This window comes from Mercurialis annua, linkage group LG2 (genome assembly GCF_937616625.2).
Source record: "Mercurialis annua linkage group LG2, ddMerAnnu1.2, whole genome shotgun sequence".
In the NCBI taxonomy this organism is placed as follows: domain Eukaryota; kingdom Viridiplantae; phylum Streptophyta; class Magnoliopsida; order Malpighiales; family Euphorbiaceae; genus Mercurialis; species Mercurialis annua.
Window position 1 is genome coordinate 8075403 of NC_065571.1, and position 19473 is coordinate 8094875.

At 31.3% G+C, this 19473-nt stretch overlaps 3 protein-coding genes across 3 annotated transcripts; all 3 read left to right on the forward strand.

The window, feature by feature from the left end:
- The first annotated feature begins 303 nt into the window (after positions 1-303).
- Positions 304-2257, forward strand: LOC126669658 (desmethyl-deoxy-podophyllotoxin synthase-like). The gene is made up of 2 exons (XM_050363181.2): positions 304-1270; positions 1505-2257. Exons 1-2 carry the CDS (start codon positions 368-370, stop codon positions 2126-2128), a joined length of 1527 nt encoding a protein of 508 aa, XP_050219138.1. The 5' UTR covers positions 304-367; the 3' UTR covers positions 2129-2257.
- A 3994-nt stretch (positions 2258-6251) lies between these two features.
- Positions 6252-6566, forward strand: LOC126668110 (putative lipid-transfer protein DIR1). Its single transcript, XM_050361327.1, has one exon. The coding sequence runs from the start codon at positions 6252-6254 to the stop codon at positions 6564-6566; it is 315 nt and encodes a 104-aa protein (XP_050217284.1).
- A 5594-nt stretch (positions 6567-12160) lies between these two features.
- Positions 12161-18327, forward strand: LOC130015083 (protein ENHANCED DOWNY MILDEW 2-like). The gene is made up of 11 exons (XM_056104605.1): positions 12161-12302; positions 12657-13072; positions 13153-13249; positions 14901-14954; positions 15052-15113; positions 15794-15887; positions 15981-16079; positions 16489-16739; positions 16843-16953; positions 17066-17524; positions 18056-18327. The coding sequence occupies exons 2-11, from the start codon at positions 12660-12662 to the stop codon at positions 18144-18146; spliced, it is 1731 nt and encodes a 576-aa protein (XP_055960580.1). The 5' UTR covers positions 12161-12302; positions 12657-12659; the 3' UTR covers positions 18147-18327.
- The last annotated feature ends 1146 nt before the right edge of the window (positions 18328-19473 follow it).

Consider the following 19473-nt stretch of genomic DNA (forward strand, 5'->3'; position numbering starts at 1 on the left):
GAAAGGTCGTAATTTGGGTATATTTGGTGGTTTTGCAACGTGAGGGTGCAAACGAATTGGGAGTAAAAGGTGAGGGGTTTTTAAGGGGATAAGCCTAGTATTTAATAGATGATGTTGATTAATATTTCCAGTAATGATCCTTATATACTCTAGTTAATGACTTTTTTAATTAGTCAATAAATGTGTAATTAAACTAAAACTTTTAATGATCTATAGTCTGTTGAAAGGATTATATTACTCAAAGCTTTGGGCGTATATATATTGAGATCAAATGAATCAAATGATCACACAAGCAAAAAATATTACAGAATTTAGACTAACCTCAAAACAACTCTGCAAAGTTTCTTGAAAAATTGCTCTTTTTTCAATGGAATACAAATTTTCTTTCATCCCAGTCTTCTTGACCTTCTTCCTTTTTATGGTTATGGTATTCAGAATATGGAAGAAATCAAAAATAAGCAACTCAATCCCAAATCTTCCACCAGGGCCGTGGAAGCTACCTATAATAGGAAGCATGCACCATTTAGCCGGGTCTCTACCCCATCGCCGCCTTCGAGACTTGGCCAACAAGTATGGACCTCTTATGCATCTTCAGATGGGCGAGCTTAGTAACATCGTCGTTTCTTCGCCCGAAATGGCTAAAGAAGTGATGAAAACCTATGATATCATCTTTGCTCAAAGGCCTTATATGGTTGCTTCCAGCATTGCATCTTATAATTTCAAAGACATCGTGTTTGCACCATACGGAGATTATTGGAGACAGATGCGAAAAATTTGCACCCTCGAACTATTAACAGCAAAACGCGTGCTGTCGTTTAGATCAATCAGGGAAGAAGAAGTATCGAAACTTATAAAATCATTGCATTCAGTTCCAGCAGGAACACCAATCAACTTTAGCAAGTTGTTCAATACCTTGACCTATAACATCATCTCAAGAGCAGCATTTGGTAAGGTATGGAAGGGAGAAGATATTTTCATACCAACTACCAGGAAACTGATAGATGCATGTGGAGGTTTTTCTCTTGCCGATGTGTATCCTTCCATCAAATTACTCCTCTGGTTGAGCGGAATGGTGCCTAAGATTAAGAAACTTCATCAACAAATGGATAGCATTTGCCAAAACATCATTGATGATCATAGAGCTGAAAGGGCAAAAGCAAAATCACATGCTTATGATGAAGAAGATTTTGTAGATGTCCTTCTCAACTGTCAGGAGCAAGGAGAGCTCGATATCCCTTTAACAGACGACAACATAAAAGCAGTCCTTGTGGTTAGTACTTTTTTTTGTTTTAGAATAATCGAAACTATATTACTAATTCAAATCAGTAGCGAAAACAGCTGTAAGAAATTCAAAGAAATGATTGAATCATTTCTGATGAGCTGACAAAAAACGGGCATAATGCGCTAATACATGCGCAGCCTAATTCACAAAAACAAAATTATAAAACCAAAATTACTTTTTTTTATATAGAATTGAAATAAAAATTTGTATTTCTTACTTCAGGACACTTTTGCGGCCGGTAGTGATACATCATCCACAACAGTCGAATGGGTGATGTCCGAGCTTCTAAAAAATCCAAAAGCGATGGAAAAGACACAAGAAGAGGTGAGGAGAGTCTTCGGTAGAGAAGGAAAAGTGGACGAAGCCCGTATTCACGAACTCAACTACTTGAAGCTGGTAATCAAAGAAACTCTAAGATTGCACCCTCCTTCTCCATTGTTACTTCCGAGAGAATGTAGCAAGAACTGTGTGATTAATGGTTATGATGTTCAGGAGAAGTCCCAAATAATTGTGAATGCATGGGCCATCGGAAGAGATCCCAATTATTGGACCGAAGCTGAAAAATTCTATCCAGAGAGATTCCAAAATTGTTCCGTTGATTATAAGGGGACGAATTTTGAACTTATCCCATTTGGTGCTGGAAGAAGGATATGTCCAGGGCTATTGTTCGGCATAGCTAATGTCGAGCTTCCACTTGCGCAGTTACTATATCATTTTGATTGGAAGCTGCCCAATGGACTGAAACCGGAAACTCTCGACATGGATGAAGCTTTCGGAGCTGCAGTGAAGAGGAAAAATGATCTCTATTTACTTCCTAAGCCCTACAGTCTTCCAGTTGCCAAGTAAAACCTCAAGTATGCTTATAGCTTGAGTTGCCTTTAAGAAAAAATGATCCTTAGTACTGTACCTTTGTTTTTATTTGCATGTATCAAATAATGAGTGTTTATTATTAAAGATTAGTTAAAATTTTAAGTATCTTTAAATAGTTTACCGATTACCAACCTGAATAACAGGCACAATTAGATCAAAAATCATTGGGACAATTTAACCCCAAGGCGTAGATGAGTTGGTAAGGCGCTCTTCTAGCTTAAGTGAGGTCGCGGGTTCGAACCGTACTCATGTATGCAGCCGTTTAAAATTTGGGGCCAGAGCTTTGTCTCCCGAAAAGAACCTACCCGGCTCGAATGAGGATTAGTCTGAATATGGAAGGCTTAAAGGTGCCATTTCATAGTTGGAACCCGTTCAAGACACCTCATAATCAGATAAAAAAATAAATCATTGGGACAATTTAGAATGCAAGTTTATCTAAAGTTGAATCTTTAACTCATATTCCGAACATAGAAAGAAAAGGAAAGGAAAAGAAATTTATGCAAGCAACATATATTGATATTTATGTTATTTAAAAATAAATTGAAAAATTCGAATCTTTCTTATGAAAAATATATTCAGACCTTCACCGACACAATTTTCTTACTTAATAGTTTTTAAATCAATTACTTAAGTTAAGTGTTAATTTGCCCCCTCAACATATAAGTAATAGACAATTAATATATAAATTAACTTTATGGGCAAATTAGTCACAAACTTGTTAATTATTTATATTTTGCCCCTCAACTTGTAAGCTAATTGTTCTCTAAATTGACAATTTGTCCACTCGATTTGTAAACTAATTTGCCCAAATGAGATTGATTGCTCATAATTATCAGATTTGTGACTAATTTGCTCACAAAATTAATTTATATATTAATTACGAATAAAGGGTTAACGCGCCCCTTCAATTTATAACGCGGGATCATCTAACCCAATTTATACTTTTTTGAGCAACTAACCCAAAAACTCTCTATTTTTAGATCAAATAATTCCATAATTTATATTTTTATTTTAAAAAATGAATTTAGGATAATTATATCGTAACAATTAGTGAAGTTCCTAATTATTATTTTTGCATTCCTCACCTCCGATTTGTATTTTACGCGTTTTAAAAATATAATTATGGGGTTATTTGACCTATAAATGAAGAGTTTTGGAGTTAGTTGTTTAAAAAAGAATAAATTGGATTAGATGACCCAGTATCATAAGTTTAGGGGACACGTTAACCCTTTATTCTATTAATTATCAATTGCTTACAAGTTGAGGTGGTAAATTGCCGCTTAAATCTAAAATCTATGTTGCCAAGTTTTTGTATAGCTTTTAAATCAAGGTGTTGAATATTATTTCTTAGGCTATAGATTTCGATTTGTTGAGTTTTATATATAACTAGTTTCGCATTACGTGCTATGCACGTGGCTCGTAACGTAATTTGTCAATATATATTAGTAAATTTATTATAATTATATCAATTTTTTATTTATAATTAATATTAAATTAATCAATAATTTTTATAAAAGTAAATATAATAAATTCGGTTATTAAATTTTTTTCCATACTGAATTTATTCTTTTTTTGGTTTTATTATAATTAACTTAATTTTATTAATAATATTTATAAAAATAATAAGATTGAAATTTAAATAATAATATATTGACCAAATATAATGTTTTAATTTTGTAGTTCAATCAAATTAAAAGATAGGTATTTCTACTAATTTGAAGACAATTTAGTTATCTTTTACATACTAAAAACTAAATTATAGATAATTTAGCTACCTATTCTAATTAGGACTTTAATCATAATAGTAATTAATTAAATAATTAATTAGTTAATGACTATAAAACTTTGATTTAGTAATAAACTGAAAAGGATTATTCAGTAAATTTGCCTCCCCCATCCGTACTTTTATATATAGTATAGATATAGATATATATATTATGAAAAATTTCCATTGCTTAGGCTCCGACAAGTTGTGAACTTTCTTAGCCTATCCACAACCTTTGGTTAATAATCACCTATAATCCCTAACTTTTGGGACTGTAATTACCAAATCTCCTGATGTTTAAAAACGATCAATAAACCCCTAATATTGTAGCGGCGCTCGCTAAACCCCCTCAGCCTAACACTCACCAAATTTTTTTAAAATGATGACGTGGCAGTTACTTTTTAATGTCAAATCCAACAAAAATTTATTCTCATGTCAGGTGTCAAGTAACACCACAAACCTCGAAATACCAAAAATACATCCAAATTCAATAAAAAAAATACCTACCCAATCAAAACTAACCCAATTAATCTAACAAACCACTCAACCCCTAACCGCCGGCCGCCACCATTCTCCAACCACCGCCACCACCACTTTCCGACCACCATCATCAGCCCACCACCGCCTCAACGACCAAATTAATAAGAAAAATTAATAAGAAAATTTCAATTAGCGGCAATTTCAAATAATTCCTCAATAACTAAAAAACAAGTCTTTATAATTCAAAATATCATTAAAATCAACTAATTAACAATCATAACTCTTTGCGGCAACTAAATCATAACAAAATAAAATAAAAATATCTATTTTTTTTCAAAGCGTAAGCTTAGAAAAGAATCACCTATTTTTTTATCAGTTTTGAACCACTCTTCAAATCTATTTTTAATATATGAGAAAATGATAAGCATTTGTTATATATTTTAGATACATAAAATGGACTACTAAATACCGCCCTTAAATTATTAGATACCGCCCATATTTTTTCCAAAATATCATTTAACCTATTTCAAAATTAAAAAACTCATATTCAAATCCTCTTAACTCATTCAAAACCGACGAACGGATATTGCAATTTGTAGTACAAATGTCGGAATCTAGCCGAGATAAAGGACGGGAACCTCCGATAAGTGATTGTTAATTCATTTTTTTACTGTTTTTGTGTTTTTTAATTTTTTTTAGACCGACGCCCTATGATCGCGTCGGCCCAGACGGAGAAACGTCCCATGGGAACGTCGGCCCATACTAATCAAATAAAAAAAAAGTTTCGAGAAAATTAAGTAATTTAATTCGGAAAATCCGGATACACTCGTTTCGGATTGTCAACACTCGTTATCTGACGAACCGTAAGCGTTATCCGTTATTATAATCGATATATTCTAATCAAGTTGAGATTTTTTTTATTTTTAGTTAAAGGGGTAAAATGATAATTTTCAGAAGTGGTGCCTAGTAAATAGAGGCGGCGAATAGTAAAACCCTACATAAATGATACATGTTTAAATATCTTTAACACACTGAGACACGCTGACGCGTGATTGACATACGTTTCTCACGCATTTTTGACCCATTTTTGCAAATTTTTGACTTTTATTTTTATTTTGAGTGCGTCATGCGTCTCTTATCTAGTGGTTGATTAGAAAATGTAAATTTTTTCCTCATTTTGTCATAAATGTAAAAATTTGGATTTTGCCTATTTGAATAATATTTGATTTATTTTGAACTATTTTTATTTTTTTCTCTAAAACATATGCTTTTTAAAAAGATAATAAAAAGTGATTTTACAATATATAAAAACTTAAATGACAAATTTAAAAAATTCTAAGAGTATATTTTTATGATTTCAAACAGCAATTTTCAAATAAATTATTATTTGTCATTTATGCTGTCATAAAATTTGTGTAAGTAAAACATCAATTGTTTACAGAAAATTTCCAACAAAACAAATAAAAAATTAACCAAATAATATGTAAATAATAATATAGTTTTTAACTTGAAAATTGATACTTAAAATATAGTCAACTTTTTACCTTAAATAGACTGTTGCCGTAAAATATGTCTAAATTTTCGTTAAAACAATAGAAATGCATAGTTAACCACTAAAATCAAAGCACCTGTAATAGTTTGTTTATAAATTGAACATCGAGCAAAAAATACATGAAATTCTTATTTGTTTATAATTTTTAAAGAATAGTTCAAATCTTTACATTCTTTGTTTTGCTTTATTTCTATATAGCCTTAGCTTTATTAGATTAAAGCACGGGCTATATAGAACAATTTTGATCTACAATAAAGTTGTAATAAGGATTTGAATTTGACAAATTTTTTAAAATAAACAAAATGGGAAGATCAGGAAGCAATGTTATTACGATGTGGATTACGGCATTATTATTGATGGCGGCAATGAGCGGAGCAAAGGGCATGGTTGTTGTATGTGACACCAACATAGCATCGTTGGTCGAACATTGTCGTCCATCGGTCATCGGATTACTTCCTCCCCATCCGACAAAGCGATGTTGCCGCGCGATTCGTCATGCAAATTTAAGTTGTCTATGTAAATTCAAGTTCATGTTGCCTATGTATAGATTTGAAGTAAGCAATGTCATGGCCTTGCCTGGAAAATGTAGCAGAATTAATCCATGTGGAAGTTTTTGAACAAGATAATTTTTGCGAGTAAGGTATATTATTTTACACATTAAAGTTTATTCAGCGTGAATCCGAATTAGTCGATATTAATATTAAGATTAGATAATTGATTAAAAGAAAAAATTCATTCACTTAGATGCATATTTTTTTGTTAAATTATTGGAATATTTGGGAGAATAATTTTGGATTTACTAATCATTTCTTTTTTAATTATTGCAGTGACATTTTGGGGTTTCTATCTATATCAATTCTCAAGTAATCATTTTTGTTAGGATATATATGTTTTCATGAATTAGCAGATGTTTAATCTCCACGGATGTCTTGGTTATTTGTTTATCATTTAAATTTGTTCTTTTATTTATTCCCATTGTAATTTCATCGTTTTTCATGTGTATTAATGGCTATATTTTTTTTTTGCTCGACAACATTTCAAATACAATTAAATTTATTATTTATTTTTTCTTTTGATCCTCTCCCTTAAATAGGGGCTTTTATGTGTTTTTTCTTAGTTAAAAATAAATAAATTGGCAGATGCATGAATATAAAAAAAAATTATCTCATACAACCGTTGTTCCATGTCATATTTACAACAAGCTAATGAACGCTTGCAATAGGATATCTTTTTATTGTTACTTACTTTTTAATCATTCAATTTTCTATATGGATAACTCACTATTAATTTGTTGCACGAGTAATATAGCGCAACGGTTTTTTGGTATAATTTTCCTTATAAGAATAGTTATTAAAAGGATGTCTAAGTTTAATAAAATAGTTATTAAAAGGATGTCTAAGTTTAATAAAATAGCGTGCCGTGCACAAATAGATAAACTGAAGTACATGTTATAAATATGAATAATGGTATTAAGGCTAATAATCACACATGATTCTTGATTTTTGGGTCTCCGATCACTAAACTCCGTGATATTTAAAAACGATCATAAATCCTCTGTTTTTATGGCGGCGCTTGTTAAATCCCCTAAGAACGAAAATACGCACGACACCGTCTTTTTTGGTCAACTGACATTCTAAAAAAAACGGCGGCGTCACGTAAGCTGCCACGTCATCAAGACATCTTAAAAAATCAAAACACCTGAAATATCCCTAAATTTAAAAAAATTAAAAAAATTAATCGAATCCAACCAAACCACAGTCAACCCATGCACCATTGATCCAACAACCGCCACCCAACCACCGCAAAAATTCTTTTGGATTGTTCTTCATCATGAAGAACGATATGTTCTTCAACAAATCTACAAATCTGTTCATGAAGAACAGATCCATCGCGGATCTGTTCATGAAGAATAACTCAGAGAAGATGACCGAACTCCGGCGGCGGGTGTCAGTGGACGGATTGACCGTGTGGTTTGGGTTAAATTGAATTGGGTTAGGTGAATTTTTTTAATTTTTATTTTAATTAAATTTAGGGATACTTTGGATATTTTAATTTTTAGGGTATTTTGATGACGTGGCACCGCCATTTTTTTTAGAGTGTTAGTTGACCAAAAAAGACGGCACCAAAAGTATTTTCGTTTTTAAGAGATTTAGCGAGCGCCGACATAAAGATCAGGGGGTTTGGTGATTGTTTTTAAACATCAGAGGGTTTAGTGATTGGAGACCCAAATGTCAGGGTCCGTGGATGATTATTAGCCTGATATCAAAATTTTTCTAGAGTTACTTCATTATTAGCCTATTTTATTAATTTTACCATTCGATATAATGGTTGATTAAAAAAGACCATTGGATATAGTGATAATAATTCATCCAATAGTAAGAAATGAACATAGTAAGATCTACTTTAAAAATATTAAAAAGCTAACCTATCATAAATTTTCTATATTATTAACTTTTATTTTATTGGTCCTTAACATACTTTTTACATACTTTATACACTTACAGTCTTTTTGCAGATGAAATTAAAAAAAAAGTTGCTTTAATTGTAAGAAACAGCAATGTTTTATCCCTAAAAATAACACAAGTATACAAAATAAATGGTTAAAAGATCACTTAAATATAAAATGCTTGTTAAGGATCAAGTGATATAAAAGCAATAGACAAGGACTTTATGATGGGTTAGCCAAATTAAAACAATTGTAGGCAACTTTTAAAGAGGGCGTTTGGTTCAAAGTTAAGAATGAGAATTAGAATGACAATCAGGATGAGAATCTATGAGAAAAAATGGGAAAATAGTTTTGGTTCGATTTGATATGATAATTAATTTTTTTTGTTCAATTAGTTTTAAAAATAATGGTTTAGTTAAATTATAATAACCGAACTGAAAATCCGACCGAACTGATGGGTCTAGTTTGGTATGGAAAAATTTAATTCCTTAAAATTTAAGTGCAGTTTTATTATTAAGAAAATAGAAATTTTTAGTTCGGTTTGATTCAATTTGGTTTTAAAAAATAGAAAATCTTGATTTGGTTCACATTTGGTTAGTTTGATATTATAAAAAAATTGGTTTTTGGTTAGATTCTATTATGGCCAGCCCCCTCTCACTCATATGACCAGCCTCTAATGCCACAACTTGGTTTTACCATCATGCACCTCCAAAGCCCGAGCAACTGCCACTATTTCCACTACCGTACTTCTAAAAGAATATAAATGATGTGTTGTAGCACACCCTTCATTACAGTTAAAGCACTTTTATAAATTTTGGTCTACTCATCTCCACCTGAGTGGTTGTATCCTTATTCGTCAAGTGTACGCACATAAATTAAGTTCTTTTGTAGTTTAGGAATAAACCAAGCATCAAAAATTTTGACCACACCATCATGCATTTTGATCTTAACAAAACCCTTGATAGCTAGCTCCTTATCATTCACCACCTTTATAATAATATTCCACTCTGAGAGAATTAAACAATTTCTTTCTAAAAGACATATGATGACATGCACCAGTATCTAAAACACATGTACTAATAAAATTTGATGTACTCAGTCAAAATATCACTGCTTTCTTCCTCATCGGAACTCTCATGTACCCTAACTGCATCGCATTATTGCTTGATTCCTTTTTTTCACTATCCTTTTCCAGCTTTGGCTCTTCTAAAGTTCTCATTCTCCTTGCAGTGATACCATCGTCGTCCATTAGACTTCGATTTGGAAAGTGACCTATTTCTTTCCCACCTCTCATGACTCGTACATTTATTTACACCGCAAGACATGAAACTAATTCCTCCTTATTATTTCTTTAGCTCTTTGGATTACAAAATATCCTTTACATCACTAACTGAAATCAAATCTTTATTATATAACACTGTATTAACAAAGTTTTTATACGAACTAGGCAAAGAACATAAGAGAGTGAGAGTTTGATCCTATTCTCAATCGAAAAACCAACACTTTGTAAATCTATAACAATTCGATTAAAGTTATCAGTATGATCTCTTATCTGAGTATTCTCTGTTATCATCAATGTATACAAACGTTAACGCTGTTACAATCGATGAAACTTCCCTATAAAGCATTAGTAGTTTCTTCACTGATAATCTCTCTCAACACCTCATTAGAAAAATTCAATAGAATCGTGTTATATGCCTTCAGCATAATATTAGCTTTCTCTTCCACAGACAAATCCATCGATAAATTGTCTTTACCTCCTAACGCCGATACACATTTTTATTGAACCAGAACAACCCCCATCATAACTTTCCACAAAGTAAAATTATTCGAACTATTAAGTTTTTCAATATTGAATTTACGAAGCGACATCATCAATCAACAAAATAATACCTAGAATCTCATATTTAAAATATAGGCTCTGATACCACTTATTAGCGCAGTAGAAAATAAACAAGAAAAGATAAAAGAACTATCACACAAGATTTTACATGATTCAATCAATATGATCTACATCCACATGCATTGAGAGAATATTTATTGTATATGTTTGTAGTGAGTTTACAATAGAGTCGCCACTGGTATTTATAGTGAACTCTTAAAAAACAATTTAAACCCTAATTCATTAAAAATTAGTTTTCTCTTACTAAAAAAAAACCAATGTCAAATAAAGGATTTAGTATCCTAATCCTAATATCAATTGGCAAATATGAGTCATAACTGAACAAATTATTAAATTATCATATAAGTAAATTAGAGTATATATATATATATATATGTGTGTGTGCGCGCGCGCGCGCGTGTGTGTCTATACTATATATAAAAGCACGGATGGAGGGGACATGCAAATTTACTGAATAATCATTTTCAGTTTACTACTAAATAAAGGTTTTATAGTCATTAAATAATCAGTTATTTAATTAATCATTATTGTAATTAAAATCCTAATTAAAATAGGTAACTAAATTATCTCCAATTTAGTTTTTAGTATGTAAAAATAACTAAATTGTCTTCAAATTAGTAGGAATACCTATCTTTTAGTTTGATTGAATTACAAAATTAAAATATTGTATTTGGTTAATATACTATTATTTAAATTTTTATTTTATTATTTTTAAAGATATTATTAATAAAATTAAGTTAATTATTTAATTATGGTTATTATAAAACTAAAAGAAGAATAAATTCGGTATGAAAAAAATTTAATAACCAAATATATTATATTTACTTTTACAAAAATTCTTAATTAATTTAATATTAATTATAAATAAAAAATTGATATAATTATAAAAAATTTACTAATATGTTCATTGACGAGTTACGTTACGATCCACGTGTATAGCACGTAATGCGAAACTAGTATAACTTAAATGTACAAAAAATCATCAACTTTTGCATGTTTTTGGTAATTAACATAATCTTTTAATTTTGGTATATTTAACATGAATTTTCCATTTTTTACAATTGAGACCAAGTGTGTTTTTCTTTGAAAAATAGTGTTATTTTACATCTAAAACGGCGTCGTTTTAATATGAAACTGTGCCGTTTTACATCCAAAATGGTGGTAGTGTCTTTAATTGCAAAATTTTAAAAGTTCATGTACTTTTTTGCCAAAATTAAAAAATTATATATATATATATATATAAATTTCTGCTATATCTATTATAAAATACTGACTTACTTATTTAAAATATTTTACTTTTTTTATTAATATTCCCAAATTTTACAATTGTCAATTTAATCCCTTTTTTTTAATTTCAATTTTATCTTTTTTAAATGGAAGTTTTTTCACTTAAAAAAAATTCATATATGTCCTTCATATTTACCATAATCTCTATTTTTAATACTTTTTAAAATATTATAGTCTTATTCAGACTACAAGCAAAATATCAATGACATATTTGAAATATTTTAGAGCAAAAAATTCCAGTTTAAAAAATATAAATAATTGAAACTAAATTAAAAAATAAAAATAAAAGTGATAATTTAAAAATTTGAAATACAAAGGGACAAAAATTGAAAATGTGATATCCTTTGATAATTAGACCTATTTTTTTTTTTTATGAGAGACCTATAACTTTTTCAAATTCGGTGGGAGATATATTTTTGTAAAGTAGAAGTCTAAACATTAAAATTGGAGATAGTTCAAAAATATTGTAAGTTTAATTGTTGTGAGCTGATTTGCTGAAATAATTTAAATTCCTTCAATTTAATACTCTGTTGTAAAACTAAGAGAGCATATCGACCCTTTTGCCACTTGAGTTTATCAACTTCATTTTAGCGGTGAGAGGCGAGAAACCCAAAACTATAAGACAGTTCGAACCGCTCAGTAAACCAAATAATTAATTTTCCTGTTAACAAAAGCTAGGGCTTTCACTTTGTTCATCTGTAATTGATCTTTAATCAGGTATCTATTATCAATTTTTTTAATTAATTAGTCTTCGTTTTTAATCACTCTCTCATTCTTCTACTTCATTGTACTGTTTGTTTGCCGAGAAAATTTTACATAACGAAATATTTCAGTAGAAACGGTCCGTTTTTCTTTTCAATTTATATTGAAATGTTTTGTTAGTTGCTCGGTAAGTTTTTGTTTCAATTCCTTAATTTGTTGTTTAATATGCTCCTTGTATTGCCAAAACATTTGATTTTTTTTATATGTTTTTTTGTTAGTTGATCATGTTAGTTAGCAATTGTTGTTTCATTTCAGCTGCAATTTTTATATGCTGTTATGCTCTGAAATAAACTGTAATTTTTGTGCCAGGACATGGCTTCGTCGGACGATGAGGCGGAAGTTGGAGTTATAGCTGTGTCGAACTATCATTTTGTAGATGATGAGGATGAACCGATTTCATTCTCCACGTTACCCTTTCAATGGAGTGAAAAGGAGGGTGTTGATGAAAAGAATAAGTATCAGATTTTCTTGCACGGGTCTGCGAACAGTGGACTTAGGACAGTTCACGTGGGAGTTATAGCTTGGAAATTTGATTTGTTGAATGCAAATCCTGAAATATCAGTGCTTACCAAGGACAAGAAATGGATCAAACTGCAAAAGCCGAGGAAGAGCTTTGAGGAAATGATTAGAACTGAATTGATTGTGGTGCATTGTTTCCATTATGCTAGGAGGAACCCGGAGGCATCTAAGAAATCTGTGCGGGACTACCTTGCCAAGGTTTTCAGGTGCTCTTTGGAGGATGTTTGTCTATTTATTTCCTTTTACTTTTTAGTGTAATATGTGACTGTTACTGTTGAATTTGTAGCTTGTATGATGTCAAACCTTCTCAGAATGACTTAATCGACCAGATGGATTTAATATCTGAAGCTGTTAAAAGGGATGATTCTTTGTCAAAATCCAAGGTTTACATCCAGCTCCTCATTTATTCTATTTTATAATTTAATTTCTAACTGCATATGAGGAAGTTTTTTCCTTTCTTGTTGATGGTGTGACTAAATTGTTAATTCATATTATCTTATGGTTATGAGATACTTAAGGATTGCAAAAATAAGTTTTGAATTGATAGGCTTCCATGAATTGAAATATTACAGTATGTTTCCTCGGGAAAAAAAAACAAAACAAAAATATAACAGTATGTGGGATGAGAATGTTGATTCCAAATACAATTTATAGTTGATAGTAAGGTGCAGTATTAAATTATTGATGAGTCTTCTTTGTACTTAAAAGAACCATTTGTTTTAAGAAGGTGCTTTCACATATTCATTTAAACCTGCATTTCATTCATTTCGGTAAGTGGAAGAGATATTGTATTGTTATTTATCGTTATTCCGTGCATTATATTGTTAGTCCGCTGTTAGCATTTTTACAGTGCTTTTTGCTTTGTCAAGCTCATTTTTTATTTGCTCATGAATTTGTGGAACTTAAAGTGGTTCGGATAGGGCTGTTTTAATTGTTCAGTTTGCTCTACCTATTGGTCATATTTAAGGTAAAAGATCAAACTGGATTCTGTATAAAACATGTGAACTATGAAGTACATATTATTGATCGTTTTCTTTAAATTTTTACTTTCGCAAGGTAGTATTTACTGTGCTCTTTGTTTCTTCATGGTCTCTAGTCAGGTGGCTGTATGTGAAAGTAGTTGTCTGGTATTTTGTGGAGCTCTAGAAATTGTTTCACTTTCGTATGAGATGATCTATTTCCTCCCCTAAACCATTCCATATTCTAGATCATCTAGTGGCTCTACATCATTGCAGAGATGTAGCTCAAAAGGAATGGGATGATGATTTAAATGGCCGATTCCAATTGAAGAATTAAGGGTTCGTTGACTTTAGTGTAAGCTGAAATGACGTATACGACAGTTCCACAATATGCTTAAGACATATCAGTGGTTAATAGCTATATTTTGGGCCCCTACATTATCTACTTCTGAAGTGAAGCGATTAATACTTATGTGTAGTTAGCACATGAATTGGAGGGAGAATATTCTCGAAGGTGAAACTCCTTGGTTCAGTTTGGTTTTGGAAGTTGCTCATCCCTAAATTGTTTGTAGGGTTTTTGCTGATGTACACTCTCTTCATTGTCCTTTTCCTTTCTGTTTGAAAAGCGTCTGTTATATGTATCTTCTCTGTTTAATTCTTTTTAGTCTTTATCCTGAGAAATATCCTATGTGAAAAATGTGTGACCTGATTATGCGATGATTTATTATTTTACATGTCTTAATCTATTTTGCTGAAGATTTTTGTCTTTGTGGACTGATTACTCTTAGTTCTTTAGTGCTGCTTATGTAGTTTTTGCTCTCTCCTATACTTGATAGGCATATTCTAGCTTTTTTTTTGACATTGTTATTTTTTCTTAATGTTGTTTGCTCTAGTCTATTGGTATGAGCATCCCTCTAATTTGCTACCTGTGTACGCTGGAAAATTCTTCATTTCAAGCTATTTTTATATAATTTCTTTAGTTTATAATTTAATAATACATTAACGAGTAATACCCCTGTTCAAAATGGGGTTCTATTGGTATGAATTTGCACTTATTGCTAGTTTCTATGAACAGTTTCTACTCTCATTTCTTGAAGAAAATCCAAGGAAGAGAGAGCTCTATGATGAGGTGATATTTCCTTCTCTCTGTCTGTAGCTTTTCTAGTTATTGCTCCCTGTTTCCAGTTAACGCTCTGCTTAATGCAAGTGCCTGCTTCATTTTTCAGGATGGCGATAGATGGTTTGATCCTGTTTGTACACTTTGTGATAATGGTGGATACCTTATATGGTATGTGATTGTGCTGCTGGGTGCTCGTGGGAATTATGCTGGGTGCTTGTGGGAATCTGTATTGTGGTTTTATAACTCATGTTTTCTAATTTTTCTTTTCATGACTGAACTTCCTTCTTTGTTGGCATTTCTGTGATAAATATATGGCTGTGTGATAAATATATGGCTGTGTTGGCATTTCTGATGAACCAATTATGTTTATTAGGGTCATCCTTATCACTCTTGTTATATCATGTTATTTACTGTATAATAATACTTCTCCATGTCTTACATTATTGTGCAATGTTCTTTCGTTATTCAAGGGATACGGGGAAAGCAGTTGACCTCTGATTGTTGCAAAGCTTTGGGAAAAGTTTGCATACTTTTTACGCAATCATAGACTCAGCTAATTTGAAAGAGGAAAGAGCTTGCAAAAGAGATTTGCTAAGTTGCTCGGGAGTTCTCTTGATTTTTTTTTTCTTATTGAAGTAACATGGTGCAACCCTTTGCTTTCTTTTAGTGATTGATGTGGTAGAATGCTACTGTTAAGAGTTACAATTTTATATAGCATGAGCTTGATTACTTCATTCTGACCTTCCTTCTGAAACCGAGTTTCCTGATTCTATGCTTCTTGTCCTGCTAATGGATGTAAATTTGGCCGTCTCTTATATATGTTGTGCATTTGCTTTCTCATATCACAGCTGTGATGGATGTATGAGGTCTTTTCATGCATCGGTAGAGCACGGCAATGAGGCAATGTGTATGTCGCTTGGTATCACAAAGAGGGAAGTTGATGTATGCTACTGTTACTTGTTTCTGTTGTAATCAGTTTCAGATTCTGTTTGTTTCCAATCGTTATAGCATGTTTAATTTTTCCCTTTTTGGCAGGCAATGGAGAATTTTATTTGTAAGAATTGTAAATATAAGCAGCATCAGTGCTTTGCTTGTGGAGAGTTAGGATCATCTGATAAATCATCTGGTGCTCAGGTATAGGCTTCCTGCTTAAACTTAGATAGTCCCTTAATATATATTGCTATTTATCTTTTATTCTTTGTAGCCACAACAGATGCTGTTTTGGTTCGTGCTGATATTTAGAATAACACCTACATTTGACCTCCCATCATTAATATGTTTAATGGTATGAAAATACAAAGGATCTCTTATCCCTCTTCCCAGTATCTGAAAAGTCAATTGCTAACCTAGGATTCTTTTAACAAAATTCATGTGCTTTGTACATTTGTTTTCATATCTACCAAAGAGTAACGGTTTTGGGAAAAAAGTGCTGTGATTTTGTTTTAATTCACTGTCCATTTATTTTTCTTTAATACAGTAATCAGATCTTAAACTCGAACTAATGTATGAAGGATTGCAAACCTAATTTCGTGCTGTTTTTCAGGTATTCCGCTGTGCCAATGCAACGTGCAGTTATTTTTATCACCCACATTGTATTGCAAAGTTACTTTACCAGCAGGATGGCAATGCTGCTAAGATGCTTGAGAAAAAGATTGTCGCAGGAGAGGATTCTTTTACTTGCCCCATTCATAAGTGCTGTGTATGCAAACAAGGAGAAAATAAGAGGATAAAGGACCTGCAGTTTGCTATTTGCAGGCGCTGCCCCACATCATACCATCGTAAATGTTTGCCAAGGTAGCCTCCAACTTTCCTGTCACCATCTTTAGTCAGATAGCGGTATTGATTTAATTTACTCCACTATTAGTGTGGATTTATAATGCTTGAATGATTTTCGCAGTGATATTTTTATTGAAAAGATAACAAAAGAAGGAGAAGAAAATGAAGAAGAAGAATGGGAAATAAGAGGGTGGGAGAATCTACTTCCCAACCGTGTACTGATATATTGTTTGTAAGCTACACTCTTCAACTGTTCTTTCCTTTTTGCCCTTTTCCCACATCGTTTCCTACATTTTTCTTGCACCAGTTTGTTAAATACGGGTTCTTGTTATTCCTATGGCTAGAGAGCATGAAATTGATGATGAGATTGGAATTCCAATCAGTGACATAAAATTCCCTAAGGTTGAAGAAAAGAAGAAGAAGAAGAAGAAACAAATATCAGAGTTGCCTGGAAGGAATAGAAAGCAGCACAGTAAAGATAAGACTGGGATAGCTACAACCAAAAAGTTGCTGGAGAATAGACAGAACAGTGAAATGCCTCCCAGAAGTGATGATTCAGACAAGGAAATACCTCATTATTCTCCACTTAATATGGCTGCTAATAGATCCTCACAGGAAGGCCCACCAATCAAATATTTTGAAATTCCTGCAGATCTAGAAATGGGCGAAAGTAACTTTCCTGATATAGAGACCGGCATGTTTAATCCTCATCTCCCATATGGAAGAGCTTACAAGGGTGCCATGAATGGAGTAAGACCAAGGCTGGTGGTGCTTGCCAGAGACATTTGGGGAAATCGCAACCAGTGAGTTTATGTTATTATTTACATTTATTAAGAATTCTATTATATATAATATATATATATATATATATATATATATATATATATATACACACGAACGTTTTACAACTGTTTTTATACTATTATGGATTTGGTTGCAACGTGCCTCCTAATGTTCATCATTAGAACTGCGTGCGCAGTAGTAATATCATTAGTTATGATATGTGGATATTGATATTATGGCTGGAGATATGTCTCGCCTAGCCCTGTGAGGGTGTGAGGGCGTCGGTGGTAGATTCGTCTTCTGGGACTTATGCCTTGTGGATTTAGTGACAGTGTGGATCGGTTTGGAGATACGTCTAACCGACATGACACTTGGATTGATTTTTATACACATGTATATATGTTATATTGTGGTTAGGGTTCCGATTAATATACGTAATGGTAGACTATATTCTTTAATTTATCATTAAAAAATTATATTTTTTAATGCTTTAAATAATAATATAAACTCACTCAGTATTATCTGACTCCTCTGTTTGTCCCCACTTTCAGGCATTCATTTTGGGAGTGGTATATCTTGCGATTTCTTCTCCTCGGAAGTATTTTATTTTGCTTATGTATGGTTAAACATTTAAACTCTTGACCACAGTAGTATTAAAAATATGGTTAGCGTACTATTGTATTAGGATGTTTGTTGTTCGGATAGTGTTCGATAAATGTTGTTAATGTCATGGATGTAGCTATGCTTGGTTTGAAGTCTCGGATCTGTACCAGGTATTTATATTATTATTATTGTTGTATGATATTATATCGTTGTTGTTGGAGTCTCGGTTGTCTTTGGGTATTGAATTTTTTATAACATTTACTTTGTGGTAATTTCCCAGAATATATATTTCTGCATTTTAATTACACTTTATATTGGAAGTTTTGACTTTTTTTTCTGACTTTTTTTATTTACGAAAAATACCTTTTTTTTTAATTTCACAAATACTTTTTTTGGTGTTCAATTTTAGTTTTCGGTTTTTTCGGTTCGGTCAGTTTTTTTATATAATGTAAGCTTAGTGTATATATAGTTAATTTTTATTTTTTATAGATTTTTTTCGGGAATTTTTTTTGTAGTGAGTAGTGTATATATAGGCATTTTGTAGTGTTTTTTGTGGTTTACACCATGAAACGCTGCAAATATATCATAAACACTGCAAATACACCATAAACACTGTAAATGCATCATAAATATATTAAAAAACGGCAGAAATACACTATAAATACGTTTAAAAATACACTAAAACGTAAATATATTATAAAATTACTACAAATGCACTGAGAGTGTGTTTGGATACATGGATTTGGATTTGAAATTTGGATTTGAAACTTTACATTTCAAATCTTACAAAATGTATTTTTATTCTCATCTAACTTATATTTTATTTTTAATTAATTATTTTTGATTTATTAGGTTTATATAGGTTGCGTTTGATAAAATTTCTACTTCCAAATTTTATCAATTTTTCACGATAACCTTCTTAAAATATTTCGCGAATTTGGCATCAAAAATATTTGCACAAGACTTATGAATTATTCTGCACCCAATTCATAAGTTTATATTATCCCCGTTAACTATATAATTACTTATTCATAAAAAAATTATATAATTACTCAAATTTAAATATCTAAAATTTAAATTTAAAATTCTATTGCCACGATATACTTGTAGGGACATTTATAAATTAAATTTATCTTTAAATTTAATTTACGACTACCTTCTAATTAATTATTAGACACGTGGCAATATTTTATCCCTTAAAATTACGTAGTGTATTTATAGTTTATTTATGATATTTTGTAGTGTTTTATGGTCAATACCATGAAAACACTGCAAATATACCATAAACACTGCAAATACACCATAAACACTGTAAAGGCACCATAGATATACTAAAAAATGGCAAAAATACACAAAAAATATAAAT